The sequence below is a fragment of the Sitodiplosis mosellana genome, unplaced genomic scaffold (genome assembly GCF_009176505.1).
Source record: "Sitodiplosis mosellana isolate CC-2019 unplaced genomic scaffold, AAFC_SMos_1.0 Smas_scaffold_6226, whole genome shotgun sequence".
NCBI classification, from domain to species: domain Eukaryota; kingdom Metazoa; phylum Arthropoda; class Insecta; order Diptera; family Cecidomyiidae; genus Sitodiplosis; species Sitodiplosis mosellana.
The window spans coordinates 22,422,241-22,442,180 of record NW_022601467.1 but is presented as its reverse complement, the minus strand read 5'-3'; the positions used below and the strand labels follow the sequence as shown (position 1 = coordinate 22,442,180).

Genomic DNA, 19,940 nt, shown 5'->3' with positions numbered 1-19,940 from the left:
TAGCATAAAATGCGATCATGGTCGGTGTGCGTCGTCGTCGTTGCCGTCGCCGTCGTTGTTGCTGCTGCTGCTGTCGACGCCGGCGATTTGTTCAGGTCAAATAAAATGGTGCGGTGCACAAATTGAAGTGCACACCAAAATGGGACGGATGTATCATTTATTCTGTAATGTTGAATGGGAGTCGTCGAATGCTGTCTCGGTTTTTCGATCGCAACCACCATTGACGCTTATTTCTCCCAGGCCGCGCGCAAAATAACAGCCAGTAGATGTGTTAAATACACATCTCACGATGAACGACGCAACATTCCACCACAGCGTAAAAATCATCATCGGACAAATTATGGCCGATCGAGTAAATGGATTGAGCACCAGCAAAGAGTCACGCGTATGTTTTTTTTATATATTTGACGATGCCAGCAACAGCATATTACATAGACCATCAATCTTTCTAGTCTCGACACACAACTATCCTATTTTAGATATTTGTTTAAGTAAGTTGGTTCCTTCCCAAAGTGGTCATTTTCAACTCTCCCCTCCTCTCTCTCTCTCTCTCTCGATCTATCGTCGAAATAGAAAACATGCAGGTAACATGAAATTTTTTTCCACTCTCTCTGTCTTCCTCTACTTCGGCCAATTTATAACATGTGCTAAAGCTACATATAATTATTATAGTTGAAAAAAATTCTTCATATTCATCGATAATTGTAGTTGTTTTTTCTTCTAGAAAGCCGTGTGCTGTTGATTGTTGCCATATGAGGGTGAGGCACTGTGCACATTCCATTTCTCAATTTCAGTCGGCTTTTATTCTATCTCGATCATTTCAGTTCCATCATTCTACATCTCAAATTTTTGGGTCATTTTCCTCGGTTCTATTTCGACCGTTTTACGCATATTTACCGAAAACAAACTGTTCCATTTTGTTCTTTGCTTTCGAAAAGGGTAGAAAGGCTTGCGCGATAAAAGCGCAAACCAGCTGTCATGAACACCGAAAACAAACAAACAAGCCCAGGAAAGAAATCCCTTCGATAAATCATCCAAATGCAACTGCACCGTAAATAACTGATGCTTAACGAAATTATTATCAGCATTCCTCCAGCTGGAAATGTTGAAAAAGGAACAAAAACAAATGAAATGAAACCGCCCCACAAATACAAAATGATCGATTCGACTTCATTCTGCGATGGAGTCACACGAATCCAATTGAATAAAAGATGAACCAATGTGGAATTTTATCACAATAAAAACTTGTTTGATTAAATCTTTTGCGCGTCATTAAATTCATATTTTTTTCGCTCTTTCTCTCTCTCTTCGTCCCATTTCGTTCGAGTGTCTGAGAACAAAAACAACCAGTCGTACATTTTGCAAGAGCTCGATCAAATTCCACTTGATTTTCATGAAGTCGCAATTATTATAAGTCAAAAATTAAATCTGAAAGAGGAAAAAAAACTGAGTTTAAATTGAAAATGATTCGATATTAGTTATAATTATGTGGTTTTTTTTTATTAATCAGTATTGATATCATGTCTTTGGATACAGTCTTTTTAAAAATGTACGTATAAAAATAGAATTCTTCAATATAAGTCTAACGTTATTTATTCAATGAATTATTTACAGGCTAAAACAATACGTGCTACATAAAGTTAATCTCAATTGATACATTGGTAAATGGTTTATAATTTGCGATTTATTTGAAGCACACGATCGCAATTTCATTGGCGTGATGTGAACACCGCCTTTTTTTCTACAATTTATTCGTTCCAATCACCAACGAATGTATTCCCGAAGTGAAAAGTTGCGAAAAAAAAGATCGTTCACGCTTTTTCTTTCTATTTTCTCGAAATGATTAATTGCACTTTGAAACAAAGTTAATGAGTTCGCAATATCAACGTTTAAACAGAACATTGTTTTTGTTAACTTAGGCATTAAAAAAAATAATTTGTGAAAATTTTTAAATCAAAACTGAGCGAAAAAAAATACTTAATCGAAAGATTGTTTGTTTGTAGACAAAAAAAGGTATAAAAATCAAATATATTTAAAAAAAAATCGAACTAACCAAGTTAAAAACATATATTTATAATCCAGTAAAGAGAAACTAACACTACAAGTTCAGTCGGTTGAGATTGGAAATGTGAGACGTGAAATGGTGTTTAGCTTTCGCAGCCTAAAATAGCTGAAATGGAAAAGCCGGTTTTCTTCGGTGGGCTGGCTGCCATCGATTTCTTTGGTGCGTCCAAAATCGCTGGCACCATTGATGTTGAGTACTCGGGCGGCGATGGCATTTGTTTGTAGGATCGTGCCAAATCGATAGGTGATGGCATAAATGGTGGTGTTTGTTTGAATGAATCGTAATTTGCTTGTAACGGTGGATAGAACAATGGCTGTTGCGGTGGATAGCTTCCGTTGGCTTGAATATAGCGCAGTGTCATTAAATCAATCCATTCGGATGATGGATGACGTCCAACGGTGGTCGGCAAACTGTGGCCATGGTTCGTTTCGTATGGTTTCAATGGTGCATAATCATCGGATTCATCATAAGTAGCCGGATTGTATTCATGTGCCGATGTTGCGGGCGAGCAGGTTCCGCTGAGTGACGATGAAGAAATCTCATCGCCCACCGAGTTGCCGCTTTCATCAGCCGACGTCGTCGACTCCGATAAACTGTTTGATCGTTTACGACCAATTTTGCTCTCTTTCATTGTATTCTTGTATTCAAAGAGTTCGCTTGTTCGAAGCTTTTTGTCGCTACTTCCTTCCATTGATTCGTTTGGTTTTGATGTGAGTTTCCGCTTTATTCTCGACTGGCCTGACTCACGGAAACCCTTGGCAAATGGATTGTTGTCGATCTTTAATTTTGTGATTCGATCATTCTAGAAAAGGAACAAGCAAGGGAAAAAAGATGATTAGTAAAGTGTGATACCCGATTCAGTTCTCTCTCTCTCTCTCTCTCTCTCTCTCTCTCTCTCTCTCTCTCTGTGTGTGTGTGTGTGTGTGTGTGTGTGTATTTGTTTAGCCAGATATCTCATTTCAATTTGGAGCCATTTGACAATCACATAATCTCTTATCGTTGCATGATCTATACAGCGTGCCTTGCTAAATATATGTCTCGTTTAAATTACGCGCGCAGTCTGCAAGATGCGTACGGCATTTTGGCTTTGTGTAAATGATATTCTGCGATTACCACAAGCCGAAAAAAAAGAACGAGAAAGAGAGCGCACAAAACTGCACTGCTCCAGATTGGCACAATAAAAACAAAGGACAATATTTTGCCGAGCCACGACCGAACAAAATGTTCAGCCATGTATCTATAACTCAAAGAGAATTCGACCATCGATGCCGACAAACCATTAAAACTAAAACATTCTATACACCAGACTTATAATGGAGATAACATAGACAAAAAAGAGAAATACATGCTCTCTTCGCCAACCACTCAAAGCCATTCATTCAAATCGGCAACAAACAGGCAAGAATGGGAGAGAGAGGAAAAGAGAGAGAGAGAGAGAGAGAGAGAGAGAAGACAACCGCACCGAAAACAATCACTAATCTGGCCGAATAATCTGGTGCCTACTTAAATATGTTTTTATTAAAATCTCAACAAGCATGCAAGTGCCGCTCATTCTCTTTCTTTTGCTCTCTCATTTAACGTACGTGTGTACGGCATTGTACAGTTTTGTTCAGTGCGGTTGTGTGTGTGTGTATGTCTAAGACACTGTGCGCTTATATGAGAGTTCATGCCGAATATGGAGATTATCTTGAAAAAGCGGTCCCTTTATTTCGAGCTCTTAGGGCTGAATCAAAAGCCAAATGATTAACAATAACAAAAACCACTGGATCAACTCACAAAGAGTGGGAAAACGAATAAAGAGAATGCATCGAGAGGGAGAGTGTGTATATAAGACTCGGATTCCGATAGGTTGGCTACCGATCGCTGCATGTAATTGTCACATAAATGTGCTACTGCACCTTTTTACTTGCAGTCGACTTGATTTTGCGCAAAAAAGGAAAATCGAGATTAAAATCATGTCTGTCTGGCCGGGGCTAGAGCAGAATTCTAATCGGCTACCAAAAAAAAATTTCGGCGATCGATTGATCACACCGACGAACTGATTGCCGTGAAAATTTGCTGGATTATTTCTGTTTTTTTTTTCTCGTTCGAGGAGATTAAATGCATTCGCAACACAGTATGCAATGTTAAAGCTGCCAAACGTTAAAATGAGTTTTGTCCTAATTTTCCAAACCAAAAAAAAAAATACAAAGAAGAAGAAACAACGCCCAAATGAGTGCCGAATACAACAGACAGAGGCGACGCGCAGCCATAAACACGAAAAATGCAAAACATTTCACACAGGCAACTTGTTGCCAGAGAAAAAAGAGAGAGATAAAAAAGTAGAGAGGGCAAGAGAGAAAATGTTGCGCAAAGGTGTGAAGTGAAAATATTCAGGCCTCGTTTGAAAATGCACGAGACATGAGTGTGTTTACAAGGATCGCAGAGCGCAAATGATATATTATTATGTAATTACTACAATATTCATAAAAGTTTTTAACATGTTATTTGGAATGGGAACGCGTTGCATCTGATTATGTATTCCATTCCACCCATTCGACGAAGAGCAAAAGGGAAGAAAATGGGAGAAAAAACGACGAGGAACATGTCATAAATTCCGGCCTAAATCATGTAAATCATAAAACAAATCTTTGCCTTAACAAGTTATCGAAAATCCAAAACCAAAGAAAATCAGAAACACTGAAGAGATGGAAATAAAAATAAAAACAGAAATAAATGGGAAGAGTGAGGATTGCATCGATGATGTATGTGATGAATTATGGCTCTTTGAATGTGAGGCAAAATGGCACACATACGCACACACGAAAAAAAGGGCAACAAATAAACAACAACAACAACAACAACAAAAACATGTATAAATGAAATAGATTCTTACTTGATAAGCTGTGACGGCAACGAATTCGGTTTCAGGAAATGTGAACGATTGTTGTGGCGCCCATGGGATCTGTGACGGTTCGGATGTGCGAATGATATGCAATCTTGGCTGATATTTGTGCATACTCGTCAAAACCATCTGGATAGAGAGAGGGAGAGAATAGAACAAACAAAATCGACATAAGTATAATGTGAAGTTTTTTTTTCATTTTTCGTTTCGGTATTGAATAACGACTGCAACGAACAAACAAACACACATGCCCAACACATTTGACTTTGTGTGGAAACATTTATTTAGGTAACCGGTGCACAATCGGATGAAAGCGACCGAACTAGAAATGGCAAATCAAATCTCTGGTTTCGATCTCGACCTCAATACATAGGCCGAGTGCTTTCTATTGTGTTTGATTTTGGTGTGTGTGTGTTTTTTTGCATTGCTCTGATCGCATCGCATCGGAATATTGAGTTTTATAAATGAAATGAAATGAAATGGTATGCTTACATGTCCCTGGCTATCCAATGTGTTGTTTGTCAATTTGACCTTGTTGAAAATGACTGGCTGTGCTTGCCAGTGTGATCCCAATGCTGGACTGTCTGGATGAATGTACATGCGTTGTGCACTTTGCGGTTCAGCACCGCCAGCCGGTACCCATTGGCTGCCCGAAAATTTGAATCGACAATCGCTGACCGGTGCCATCTCAAGCACAACACAGTAGTGAGCATCTTTGTCCAATCCCGACAATGCAACACGCAACGATGGAAACATTCGGCTGCAATTAAAATGAAAACGAAAAAAAAACCAATAAAACATTGTATGATTAGCGTCAATTCCATTAGCTTCCCAAATCATTGGGCGTTTGATGCACATGGCATAATGGTGAAATTCCATTTCATAAAAATGATATCCAAACATATTGAACATAGTTATTAGTGCTTTTTAAAAAACAAACAATCATTCCGAAACACACACATCCGAGAAAAAAAACGGAAAATTTTGAACTGACCAAAGGAAAAAACTACAAGAGATAGAGAGAACAGAATTGACTGGTCGCATTTTATGTTGAGTGCTGTATTCTATTGCAATCATGTAATGTGTGCTTGAAAATGCACGAGGCGCCTTAAACTGTATTTAAGTGTGGACCGGAAAAGGCGCCTCATAGTCATTACAACTGTCGACAAGTGATTATTATTCAGATGGGTTACAGCATATTTCATGTTCTTAACAGGCCATGTAAAACACACACGAACGAAGAGTGGCTATGATGTAGGAGATGAACAAGCAAAAGGACACAGACGAACAAGCATGGCGAATCAGCTTGAAATGTGTCCAATGCATGAGAATCAATAATATTTTTTCGGAGTCAAGTTGTCCCATTGAACATTGTTCGATTTCATTGAAGGAGACGCAGAAAACAAACAGAAAGAAAATGTTCAGGAACCATTGAGAAAATGGAAGTACGCAACATTACCTTGCTAATTGTACTATCAGCCGTCATCAGTTAATGATTGGTTTGCCTTTCGGCAGCCAAAAGGAAGGAAGAAGGAACGAAGCAAACAAAAAAATTGCAATGATCTTTGCTGATTTTCTTTCAGTCATGAATGGCAAAATCAGGAACTCCGATCTATTTTTACTACGATAGTTGCCAAATAAAACGGAGACGACGACGACGACGTTGCAGACAACGTCATTAATCATTTGTACTCATTCATTATTTGCTTTTGGAAAAATGCATTTCAAAATAAAGGAAGTATACGTGTGTTGATTATTTGATAATTATTTTGGGATCCCACCCCGATGCCCATGATTCATGTTTTTGGCATTTTTCTTTCCATCCACACCGTAGGATCGTTGAATCAACTTAATAATAGATTTCGACTCTTAAAGTGGCCCATTTTTCGGGTCAATAATTAAAGTTTTGAGTGTATGTCTGGAAAAATTGTTGGAAAGGAAGAAACATTGGAATTTGGCCTGAAATAAATATTATTTGTTTGCTTTATAAAATGCAAGGGATTGCAAACACTAGTTTGATTTTTTTACTGGAAACGAAAATCAACCTTTGAGGATTGATGGTTCGTTGTTGTTGTTATTGTATCTTTTTTATTACTATTATTTCAATAACAGGTGGATGAGCAATGATCAAATCGATCATTTTTCTTCATTTTGAAACATGTTAAACATTAGAAAAACGTTAATTGAGCACAAAACTAGAGATGGAGAAAGAAAAAAACACACATCGAGATTGATTAGGCTGATTTTTATGTCGCCTAATTTGAATTAAAAATCGTTTTTATTGTGTCGATTTTTTTTTTCGCTGGTATTCGGGGTCTCGAGTATTGTGTCAAATGTCTCTGTGTCAGGTTTTATGACAGTTTTTTTTTGTCTTCTTTCTCTCCGTGTCACTCTCGGGTGTCTTTAAGTTAGATCTGATTGTTATGGCCATTGTTGCAAATGCACGTCTGATGTACCTGTATCATACAGAGGCCGGTTTTAATTTCATTTTATTCGGTAGATTAGCCACTCGTTTCCATGAGCGCGCGGTTGAGAGTGAGAAATACGTATCGCGACACATATCAGAAATAGAAGAGAAGAAGAAAAAAACATCAACGCGCTCAAATGATCGTTGGTTTCGAATGTTTTATGTGTTCCATAACAGCGACATTTATACCATATTTACGCTCAATTTTTAATTTATGAACACGTAAAACAAGACACAGATTCATTAGCCGCTGTGAATGCTCGAGTTGAAATTCAATACGAAAAGTTGAATGTCGATAGGATCGTTTATAATTGATTAAATGAAATGACAGCAACAACAACAACGACAACGATGACGAAAAAAACATGTCGAAAGGCTAATCAACAAGAGGCTGATTATATATAAAAACACAAGATGTGATATCTTTTATTGTTTTCATCTTCTATTTTCTTGTGTAAATTATCCCTGATTTTGATCTGGACAAAAGAGATGGTGAGACAAGACGATCTATAAATTCAACGCGGAAAACCGATGAACAGCAGACAAATACACAAACGACAGACGACGTGAAAAAAAAGGCAACGATGATCATCATGACGATGAAGAAGAAGAAGAAGAAGAAGAAGAAGAAGAAGAAAAAAAATCTGTCAAACATCACCTGCTGTGTTTGGGAGTGACTGTAGCAGTCGAATCTCGTGCGCAACCGTAAAAAGAATAGCATCACCAAAACGCTTTAAATCTAGATAGAAATCAGCGTTTGTCTTTTGTGATCAAATCAAGTGCTCGTCTTTTTTTCTCTTTCTCTCCTCTTCGACTTTGTTGTTTTTTCGCTTCATTTTCGCAGTACCTTCGCTCATTTCATCTTCTTTTATTTTCTGGGAGTGTGAAGCGAAAATGTTCCGAACGTAAAGATAGATCGATCGGGTGATACATTTGTTTGATTTGGAACATCGTACGCAATGTTTGCACCAGAAAAAAGGAACAAACAACCCGAAAAAACAAATCCAAAAGAATCTCACAGGTCCTTGATTTATTCCAATGTCGACACAGTGTTGTTTTTTTCTTGTTAAATGGTTGTAGCGTTTCGGTTTTTTTTTCTGTTCGGGAGCGAAGCGAAAAAAAAGGTCACCAAAATACAATTGAAAACACATGTCCTCTTGAGTCGATCCGCTGTCAGAAGCACTTGATCGTATGGCTCCGATTATCAGCAGATACACAAACGTAATCGATCTCATTAAAATCATCGATAAAAAAATGTATGTTCCATGATGAGCATACAAGGGTTGATCATCGGGCTACTTCGTATTAAACATTTCCATTTTCACATGGAAAGTATCAACAGCCTGAACAGAAAAGCATAAACAGTCTAAACAACCGTTAAAATTAAACAAGGTAAACACGCGTTTTTATGGTTTTTCGGTAACAAGATGTTCATATGTTCGTTATGGTCGAATAAAAGGTCCAATTCTGTGGCTTAGTGTTTTTTTTTTGTTTTTTTTCCTCTCTTTTGTGTGTGATTAAACATCAATGCAATTTAATAATTGAACACATTTTTATAGCGCCGGACGATATTAATAGCGCGAATGCCGCCAGTGTCACATCGTGTTGCTTTCCATAAAAATTCGACTAAGTGTTATTTGGTATCTCCCCATGGTCTGCACTACACTTTCTCTGTTCCCACATTAATTTTTATTTCCATATTCACACAAAACCGTTTCATCGTTTATTGTCTCTCGGTTTTGATTATCAATTCAAAGTTGATCGAATGGTAAACACATTGACTGCGCGCGCACACGGTGCGTGTGTAACGGGCATCGACGCCGTAGTCGTCGTGATCGTCGCGCATTGAAAGCATCACATTAAAACCGAATGAAATTCAGTGGGAACTTTTGGAACGAGCCAGACGAAATGATAATAAATGGAGATGAGAGAGGTAGGTAAAAAAAGAAGCTAACAACAATTGACCGTGTCCAATTTGATATTTATACAAACTACCAAACACAGAGCGAGCGAGAGAAAGAGAAGAAAAAAATCAAACAAACAAATTATCAACACACAGTGATTTCATTTGGTTGCGGCGCTTCTCGATTAGACGGCTATGCCAAGTTTTCTTATTGATATTGATAAAATTAATCGAACGCAACAATAGTTCGAATATTTTGAAAACACTGATTTGGAAAGAAAAATTCAAATTTTAGGCATGCAGTGGCAAAACGAAGCAGAAAAAAAATGTTTGTTTCTCAAGTGAATTGTGGCGAGCGCAGAATCGGCCAATGTGCTCTCTCATCATGCACTCGTATCGATTTTTCGTTATGTTTCCATTTTTTTACTTCACTCTTTCTCTGCATCTCTCGCGGTTGTCTTTATTCCCTTTATTTTTCATTCTATACCAAAATGAATATGAAAGAATCGGTTTTAATGAAAATTTTAAATTTGTGGCGCCCGACTGACCCATTCCTAACTGCGGCTCTCTCTTTCTCTCTCTCTCTCTTTCTCCCTTGTCGACCGCTCTGCCATAAATTAATGATAAAACAATACAAGACACACACAAGCGCATGCATCTATATTATTCACACAGCATCTATAATATCATTCGTGGCTGTTGGAACGGCAACAAAAATCAGAGAAAAATATCCAACGAAAATCATTTATTACTGGTCTTATTCATTCTCTGCGTCTCTCGCTCTTTCACTCGTATGTGTGTTTTGTAAATGTTATTAGCGCTCGGCAAGCGAACCACAATAACTGCAACAGAAACCAAATGAGAATGAAGAGAACCCAATCGAAGCGAAGAACACGACGGACGAAAAAAAACGAAAAACACATTTTATAAATGCTACAAATTTTTTCGAAAGAACATAACGAAAAAAGGTATACATTTGATAGCTTTTGTTTCATTTATATGATGTGATTATGCTTGTTATAAATTCATTTCTCCTGGGCTCTTCATTTCGTTTTCTGTTTGTATTTTCTTTCTTTCTGTTGTTGTTGTTGTTGCTGGTGTGGTTCAGCGCCAAATGTCTAATATCGTCTTGACGACGGAGATTCTGACACATTTGGGAAGAAAAAGTATGTGGCATAAATCAATTTTATGAGATGAAATTATCGAAAGAGACACATTTTTCATCTCTTTTGAATGGTGGAAACAACTCTCTTTTGAACTTCAATTAGCAAGTCATTTAATTAACCATCTTGTAATTTCCCCATTTTTAAATCGATGAGACACATTCTTTTTTGTTGTTGAATGTGTGCGAATTGTGTCTGAAAGTGCATAGATTCATAAAATGCAGTCCAGCACTGATTACATTCACTCGTTCGAATTGATCGGATTGCATTGAAGAATACGGCGGACAATAAATGCACTGACCGTAACTCACTGTTGATAATGAAGAAGGTAGGCACCACTTTGGCACACGTGCAAATATGGTGTGTTCCACACAGACACACATACACACAATGTGTATGAGAATCTGATTGAGTTGATGCCACAAGGAAAAATCGAACACCAAAGAAAAATGCAATAACAAAAATACCAACAATCAAAAATTATATGCTACAAAACGCATACGTAATAATGTGATGATGGCTTGAGCAACGAGAGGTAGTTAAGGAAAATTAAAAGTTCGTTGTTGGATTATGAAATTGCCTTGGTGGTCTGGATTGTTGTTGTTGTTGTTGTTGCTGCTGAGGCGAACGGATCAAAAATCGGGATCTCGATCGAACGCTCTCGTTTGCTGCATTTTCTTTTGTGCATCGTTTACGCGCTGCGCGCTGACTGTGATTGCAGGCCCAGCCAGTGTTTGTGTGTGTGTATTACAATCAATTGGCCGATGTTTGGTTGCAACTATGTTATTATTTACTTTTATTTCGTTTTCCTCTTTCCCAAGTGCAATAGGAAGCAATGAACAATGCAACAACAAGTACAGCAAAACAAAATCAAACAAAACTAATAGACTTATTGAACAAAATATTTTATTTCATCGGACGATTTTCATCATACTAACCATCGTGTTAGTCTTATTATTTTCTCTGTGTGTTCTGTTTTGTTTTCATTCGGCTCATTCCTTTTCGCTTACTCACCGAGCCTTCGATTCTTTGAGCATGTCGTGTTTTTCTCTTTTATCTCTCCTTTGGAATGCACGTCTGCGTCTTGTGTGCAAAAAGACGACAATAAACAGCCGAGAGAGAGAGAGAAGAAAACTAGACGAAGCGAAAAAAAATGAAAAATCATTATCCGGTATTGGGCATTGGCTTCGATCTCCGCAAACACAGAGATGACTGATAGAAAAGTCACAATGATTCTTCAAAAAAAAATGAACCTCTGGACAATCAATCCAAAAATAAATGAGTAAATATTTTGAGGAGGAAAATAATTAACAATGAATCAATAAACACATAGGTCCATTGTGTTTGGCAACGCCCGAGAAATTGCTACATTTATTTTGAAAAGAGAGAGAGAGAGAAAGAGAGAGAGAGAGAGAGAGAGAGAGAGAGAGAGAGAGAGAGAGAGGGAGGGAGAGAGAAATGTTGGCTTTCGAATAGAGGTAAAATTATTGGATTGAAAGAGAGAAAGGAAGAGGAGAGAGATAGAGAAAGAACCATTGAGGAACTATCAAAACCGTTCAAAATGCAGACTCTATTATCGAAGTGGATCGTGTGGCTGAAAAATGCCACCCATTTCGTAAGGCTGGATGATGATTCATGTTCGTGATTCGGCGAGTTCGTGTTCAATGAACATGTTTAATGCAAAAATTGAAATTACTACTTTTAATTACTCATCAGGTATTGAAAATGAATTGTATCAAGCAATAGGGGATAAGCGAACCAGCAACAACATGAAGAAAACAAATTAATTTGAAACCGTTTAAGAAATGACCAAATGGAAAATACAGCAAGAGGTATCAAAACAATCATTCCATTAAATGCCGCAGAATGATCATGAGATTCCGCGTGTGCGTGCGGCAGCGTGAGCGCGGTCTCTTCGAACCAACTCGATTATCATTAGAAATATTGAAAAATGAGTTACAAACGCGAGATCATTAACAATTTATATCTATTTACATATTTCCAAGATTTGATTGTCTTCATCATGTGTATCGACCGTGCGATCGCAATGATATTCGACAGTGATCGGAATATATCTCTGTGTCTGCCCACATATCTAGTCTTTATTGTAATTGAATTTTCTAACCAGACGATCAACACATTCCGATCTCAACAAATCATTTTCGTTGGCACCATTTCTTTTTCTTAGGAAGGCCAACACCAAAACTATCCGATGAAAATTAAAATCGAATTCATATCAACAAAAATGCATGTATAAATTTCGATTGTGATTCATTGCGATCAAACCAAATATGATGGAGAGAGAGAGGGAGAAAGAAATGAGTGGTTGCTTTGTTCTGATGTGAGAACAGAAGCTAATGTAGATAGAACGAGTGCAAGGAAAACGATCGACGCGTCTAACCGAAGGAAGCAATGCGGTGCGCAATCAAATCTCATGAAATCAAATGACGAACAATATTTTGTGTCTTTTCTCTTCTCTGTTTTTTTGGTCTCTCTCTCTCTCTGTAACTCGGTGTTTTTTTCTCTCTCCTTAAATTAAGGCATACATGAAGAAAATGCACGCATATCGCAATCGCATTTGAAGCATGAAATGAACTCTGTTGAAATCACCAAAAACTCCCGGCCGCACATATATAGTCAAACTCAAGAGAGACTTTCAAATATGAAGAATAAATAAAATCAAATAATATGAAAAAAAAGTAACAACAACGGTAAATGCGAACACACAAAAAAAGGAAAGTATACAAATATCGTTTGGTTGTCTTGTCTTGTCTCTGCGGGCATCTAAACGATGCATTGTTTTAGAACAGCATGCGGTATGCATGGAGTCAGTGCAGTGGCGCCAAATTACTAACCAATTTTTAATATATATTTCATTTTTCGTTCGTTCTGCTGGTCGTCGTCGTCAACGATGACGACGACGACGTCGTCTGCACCGTACGCTGTCGTCATTTTTGGGTTTTCCTTCTTGCACTCGTTTTCCATGCTACATTTCGTTCGAATTTGTTGTTTCTTTGCTTCTTGTTCTTTTCTCTTTCTTTCTTCCACAGTGCGCCTCACTTTTTTTTGCTTTGGTTTTTGGCTCGATCCAAAATGTATAGAGAGATATATGTCCTGTCAGACTAATTCCATATTGAAGACGACATAATATTTAGGAAAGATATTTCTCTTCTTCGTTTTTTGTTCTTTTCATTTTATTTCGAACGTTTGTCATATATTCTAACATTTTTTTCATGTAATGTTAAACGATCTTTTCATTATTTGACCCTTCACAGTTCGGCAAAGCGACAGTCTGACGCATGCATGCCACTTTCAAAACTACTACCTCACGCTGCAAAGGGAATATTTGCTGCCATAGATAATATCGACAAGTGCAGCGTATGCACTGAGAATTGTCCATATACCAGCATGGAACAGAGCGTGATGAAGAAAGAGGTGAAAAGAAGAGAATCGGTCAGCTCAAATTGGCTGATGTTACATAATCATGTGCACTTCGATTAACCTGAACGATTGTATCCACAAACACATTCAATCACATGCGTTGCATCAAATTTGACTCACTGACGCCAAACAGTGGGATTAATGGAATTTCGATTAAAATGACGAGCGTTTAAGTTGTTTTGTGATTTTATTTCTCTTTCTTTTTTGGTTTTTCTTTGTTTCATTTTATTTTTTGGAAGAAAAAAAAACAATGAATGACCTTCATTCCGTGTATTGTGACCAAAATCACAATAAAAACGTGCATGCGAAAAAATATCGCGCGAAAAAAAAGAAGATGTAAATGAAATTGTGTAGAGCTGCTATCGAGATAAAAATAAGGCAAACGAGCGATCGAATGAGTGGTCGAGGAGTAATAAATATCAACATCGTTTTCGAGAGTACAAGAAACACACCTCAGAGAGACAGCTAAAAAAAGCCATCGATTGGTTCGCATTTTCTCTGTCTTTAATTCCATTGTCGTCGTATCCACTCACGACTGTATTTTATCGCTTCAGACATTAGCAAAGGACTTTCGGTGCTTTTAGCTTTGTTGTTTCGATAGATTTATGGCGAAATGCGGTGGCAGTGATGATGTGAACCAATCTCGGGGAAACGATGGGTTGATATCGATCAAAGCTGGCGAAAGGTCAAAAAGGTAACCGAATGCGAGTGAAAAAAAAAGCGAAGCAAAAATCAAGAAGTCAAGTGGCTGATGCGCCGTTGACGGCGCACAAGAAAACGAAGAGGAAAAAAAACACATAAAATAAAAAAATAATAAAACGATGTGAGGACACAAAAAGACAAAAAAACACATAAATTTCGCTCCGTGAACAATGTGTGGTAATGTTGATGACAATGGGAAGGTGTGACTTTCTGGCGTCATGAATTACACAAATTGAGAATTATACATTTGGGCCGTCGCACAAGCGAGAGAGATGTGTTTCATCACGAATGAGAGAGAGAGAGAGACATTCGGTGCATAGAAAGGAGAAAGAGCAAAGAAAACACCGATTTTTATGCGATCGTACACACATTTCGGATCGGTATTCAACTACCGGACTTGAGTTTTTCTCATGTCTTTTTTGTCTCTCTTAGCAAATCGTACAAGAAAAAGTCACACGACACATTGCAACGACGTAATGTTGAAGCATACTTTTTTTATGTGCCATGCTCTCGAGGTTGCTTTTGTTTTTGCCGACGAAGGCGCCACATAAGCGAACTTTGCGATACACGCTTCTTTTTCCGAATCTAACCGCTCTGATAAGCTGTGTTTCAAGTAAGCACTTAATTCGAGCATTTTATCAGAACACAAATCCTCGCGGCAGTGGGCCTACATCAGCGCATTCTGCACGCTCTCAACCACTCTCAGCAGAATCGACACGGGTTTTTATTCGTTGTTCGATCAATGCAAAATGTGTCCATGACTCTGGCTAATTCACAGTGAGTAATGATTGCGTGCACAAATCGATGATTATGTCACTGCCATGCATTCGATTCCGAGTCAAATGGCTTCCCAGCACCCGAAAAAGAAGTTCGAAAATTCGTGTGCCCGACCAAAGAGAAAAGTATGGAAATATGAAAAAAGCAAAATCCTAAATCTTTATTATTTTTGTAAATATTTATGGCGCCCATAATGTTGCTTGTTTTTCTTTTGAACTAGGCACACACCGCATAATTTCCAAACCATTTCAATGATTTTTCGAGTTTCAGGACTTAAACTGCGGCTAATAGTCGAAAATTGGTTTCGAATCAAGAAAACAAAATTATTTCTATGATAAATTATTATCGAAGGGAGTTGAAATCATCGCTGCTCAAGCAGCAATTTAGCCAAACAGTATAACAGACAGAAGAAACAAAAACACACACACAATATTTCATCATGTAATTGATCAAATAGAAGGATCACCAAAATGCTTTCAAGTTGAGAGTGGAACACGGAAAGGAGTCACTCGAACATAAATCAATGGTTGTTTTAAATGCGCAACTCACACAGCTTAATAATAACAATTTTTTACAATGATCGTTGCCAAAGTATTGACTTCATCGGTTGGGCCGATTCGAAATAGGCGGTTAATAGCAGACGCAGAGAACATGAAAATTATACGAAGTGATTGGGAGAGAGAGAGAGGAAAAAATTGACATGAAAATTGTTACCTCTGTGTCTATTTCGTTTGCACTTTGATTGATCTGTCGAGCACTCAACAAGTCTAGTTAACAAGGAGCAGCAAAAATTGAATTCCATTTGATACGGTCATTTTTTCGGATAAACTTTTTTCCTTAACTATTCTCTTTCTCTCTCTCACTTTAGTTATTCAATGTATTATGATTGTTGCTCCTTTGCCTCGATTCACTCAATGTTTCGCTTTATTTTTTGTTTTTCACTTTTGATGGGTTATTTCTCTGTTTTTGTATAACTCCAATTAAATTGGCAGCTATGCCGAATTTCAAACAGCTCAATTTTCCCATTTTTCTTGCGGTCGTGTGTGTGTGTGTGTGTGTGTGTATGTTGTTGATTTGCTAAAGTAAACAAAATACAATGGCAAATGCCACTTGACATAGCGTTTTTCTTTCAGTCAGTGAAATATTTTGATATGTAATTTAAGTCATCGGTTTGAGGAGAAGACTCAGGAGAGAGAGAGAGATAAAAAAAGGGAAATTTAAGATGTTTTCATCCAAACAAAAGTGACGGCTTCAAGAGACCATCCGCATGAAGTGCATCTATTCATTTCGGATTTCTGACTTGACTGCTGACGACAAACGATGCCAACGACAAATAAAAATATTTCAACAGCCAAACAAAACAAAGAATGAGACGGCGATGACGACGAGTAGAAGAAAAAACCACCAACAATTTTTTTTATCAGTTGAACCATATTTTCGGCGTTTTTCCCATATTTTTATTTTTATTCTGTACAAATAAAGCAATTTAATCGTTTTGCTGTGGCTGTTGACTATTGATCGTAGTCACGGTGCTAAAATCTATGCTGCACAAACGCATCTTTTCAAATGATTGTTTCTTGTGTAAATATTTATTTAGTACAACACCAAACCGAAGGTTGATGTGTTAAATCGACAAACAAAGCAGGTTCCTGCAGGAGTGGAAAAACAATGCGACCGTGTGTGTGCGTGTGATTTTTTTCTTTCTCTTTGCTTTTTTCAATTCTATTTCGATGGATGAGACGTCGTAGGTCGTGAGTGCCATTTTTCACATTTAGCTGTAGAAAAAAATGCGATAAATGCGCCGACGTGGTTTTGAATGTGGATTTGGGGGGCGCCATTCACTAATTAATACAATGAATTTTCATTTCTGGTGGCTACAAGAATCTGATTGAGCATTTAACACTTCTTCTCCGCTTTTATGTTTAGTTTGGATTTTGTTTTGTAATTCTAGTGCACAATGCTCATCTCAAGTTCAACGTTAGGAATTTCTTATGATGTCATGTGCTTTTTTCGATTGTTTTATCGATTGAATACATGGGATAATTGATGCATTTAACTTACCGTCCGCTTTTGGTGATGATCATTTCCGTGCCAATTTCATGGAATTGCTGCCACAATTCCATATTTTGCAGCGTTGCATTCACATCCGGCAAACCATAACGTGGTGGTAGCTGAACGTGACGCGACATCGCCAACATGTTTGGATATGGATCTGTGAATGCAAACGGAATAGAAAGAAGAATTAGAATTTTATCGTGAAGGGTTGAGTGTTGTGAGCTTTCTTTGTGCAAAAGTCGGATCAAATTCAAAATTTAATTTCCCATTCCATCTCAGAACATTTGCCACTTGAACAAGATCGGCTTGATATACATATGAAAATGAACAACGCATTTCGTTGAAATGAATGACACATTGTTCCGTCGGTGTCAAAAGTTGTTGATTATTGAAATGTATAGCCACTTCGGATTTAAAACATACCGGGCAAGCGTTGCAACATTTGTTGACGATAAATTTCCTGGGCAATGTGATGATGCAAGCGTAAATCCACTAAATCATTCATTTTGTTTGATTCTCTTTTTTTTCTATCACAAATATTCACTTGATTTTGTTATCAAAAATAATTGCAACTGCGCAATAATTTATTTTAGTTTTGCAAATTGTTTTCTTTTTTCTTTCGTTAAATATTTCACAATAGTTCAAATCAGTCAATTTTCACTGCGAGAGTAATAAAGCACTTCAGGTGTGATATCGAATGTAAAAATAAACACAAACACAACACTCAAGTAAAAGCGAGAATAGTTTGGTTCCGTTAGAGAGAATTTGTGGATAAAAAATGCGCAAATTCGATTTCAAAAGTCACATTCAGAGAGCAAGAGACTAAATCCCAAATACGTGTTGATCGTGCAACGTAAAATCTTAAACTGGTCTGTTGTCGTTGGCGTAGGTTTCAGCTTGATTCGTCCAGCCGTGAACAGCGTAGGAAAACGTGTTGTGAGCAGAAGAATATCGAAGACGAAAGGAAATGAACGATCGTCGTTCGTCGTCGTCGTTGTTGTCGATGTGTGAATGTATGTGTGAGAGAGAGGATAGTCTACGGCTGAAGCTTCAAGTGCGTGGTGTCTGTGTTAAGTATAACCATAGCGCCATCGTTTGTCGCCTATGAAATAATCACTGCTGCTGCTGCTCATTTTCTACAATCAACAACACACAAAAGAGAAACACATTTTTCGGTTCTCGATCGTGTATGGCTTGATTTTTCGTCTGTTCGTTTTGGTTTGTTCCTTCGGAATTGCGAGAGGCACACAGCACTCGAGAAAAGGCGATTTTCTTTTCAGCTTTACTCTAAAATAACACTCGACAATGTGTTGCACAAGTTTAAAGCCATTTCACTTGTGTGTATGTGTCTCGAGACGGGAATGGTGTGATTGGTGGACCACCAAATATGTTGGTGTGCCGAACAAATAGTCTATCCACATTTCGAACTGTTGGCTCCGCCTCTTCAATTCCGTTTTAGCGTTGTACAACGCAATGGCGTTCGCCGTCTCGATATTAATTTCGATTATATGTGAAAAACTGACGCTGATTCGTACACACAGTTTTTTTCCCTTTTTTCAATCCACATTGAATAGAATTTGATATCTTTTACAGCTTCTTGAATCTCAATCAAGTAGTTTTTTCGAAAATGGGAGAGAATTTAACGCTCAAATCCAACGGACCGTGACTCTTGTATTTTTGAATAAGCGCCCAATTTCGATTCAATCAAACACAATTTCATTAAACTGATAAAGTAATTAATTGTTCCGGCTGCGGTGGCCACACGTAATGCAGCTCATCATATTATACATAGACTGTCTGTAAATTGATGAAGCTTATAAATAGATCGAGGGGTTATTTTGTGTTATTCAAATAACATTAAATTGCTGTTTAGCACGTCGATTTCTTTCTACTTAATGCTCAAGTGTGAATATGCATCACACTAATCCTATGAAATCGTTACGCTTTTCACATGCCTCTTCGTATTATATAACGCATTAATTGGCTGATTTTGGATATTTCCTTCCACACAACAATCTGATATGCAAAACTTCTGTAGCAATTTATTAACGATGTCCCTCTTTTATAATAATAAACACTTTGGTTGATTAAACTGTTTCGATTGACAGAAATATCATTTCAATTTTGTAAAATAACTTCTGTTCATTAACACGTAGCTTTTTTGTAAATTACAAATCGATTTCCTTTTAGATACTGAATATTGGAGCTTATTTCAATTCGTTTCTATAACAGAAAATTGAAATTGGGAAATTGTGTATTTTATCAAATCGTTTTCTCAATTATTCATTTTAAATCAACAATATTACAGTCTAAAATTGCATATTAAGAGAATCTATTTATCGAATTTGTTAGAATAGGAGCACAACTGCAGTTATCTCTAAATAATCTCAATACGTTAGAATTGGTCGTCATTATTTTCATTTAAAACAAATCAGAATTAAATCTCATCCTCAATAGATTGTTTGATTTATGAAATGCTCTGA

General features: G+C 37.4%; 1 protein-coding gene across 1 annotated transcript; it reads right to left on the bottom strand.

Annotated features, from left to right (window-relative positions):
• Positions 1-1,683: 1,683 nt before the first annotated feature.
• Positions 1,684-18,328, bottom strand: LOC129578386 (T-box-containing protein TBX6L-like). Its single transcript, XM_055466870.1, has 5 exons — positions 17,881-18,328; positions 17,464-17,614; positions 5,442-5,709; positions 4,941-5,078; positions 1,684-2,867 (listed from the first exon to the last, which is right to left on the bottom strand). Exons 1-5 carry the CDS (start codon positions 17,960-17,962, stop codon positions 2,148-2,150), a joined length of 1,359 nt encoding a protein of 452 aa, XP_055322845.1. The 5' UTR covers positions 17,963-18,328; the 3' UTR covers positions 1,684-2,147.
• Positions 18,329-19,940: the final 1,612 nt, after the last annotated feature.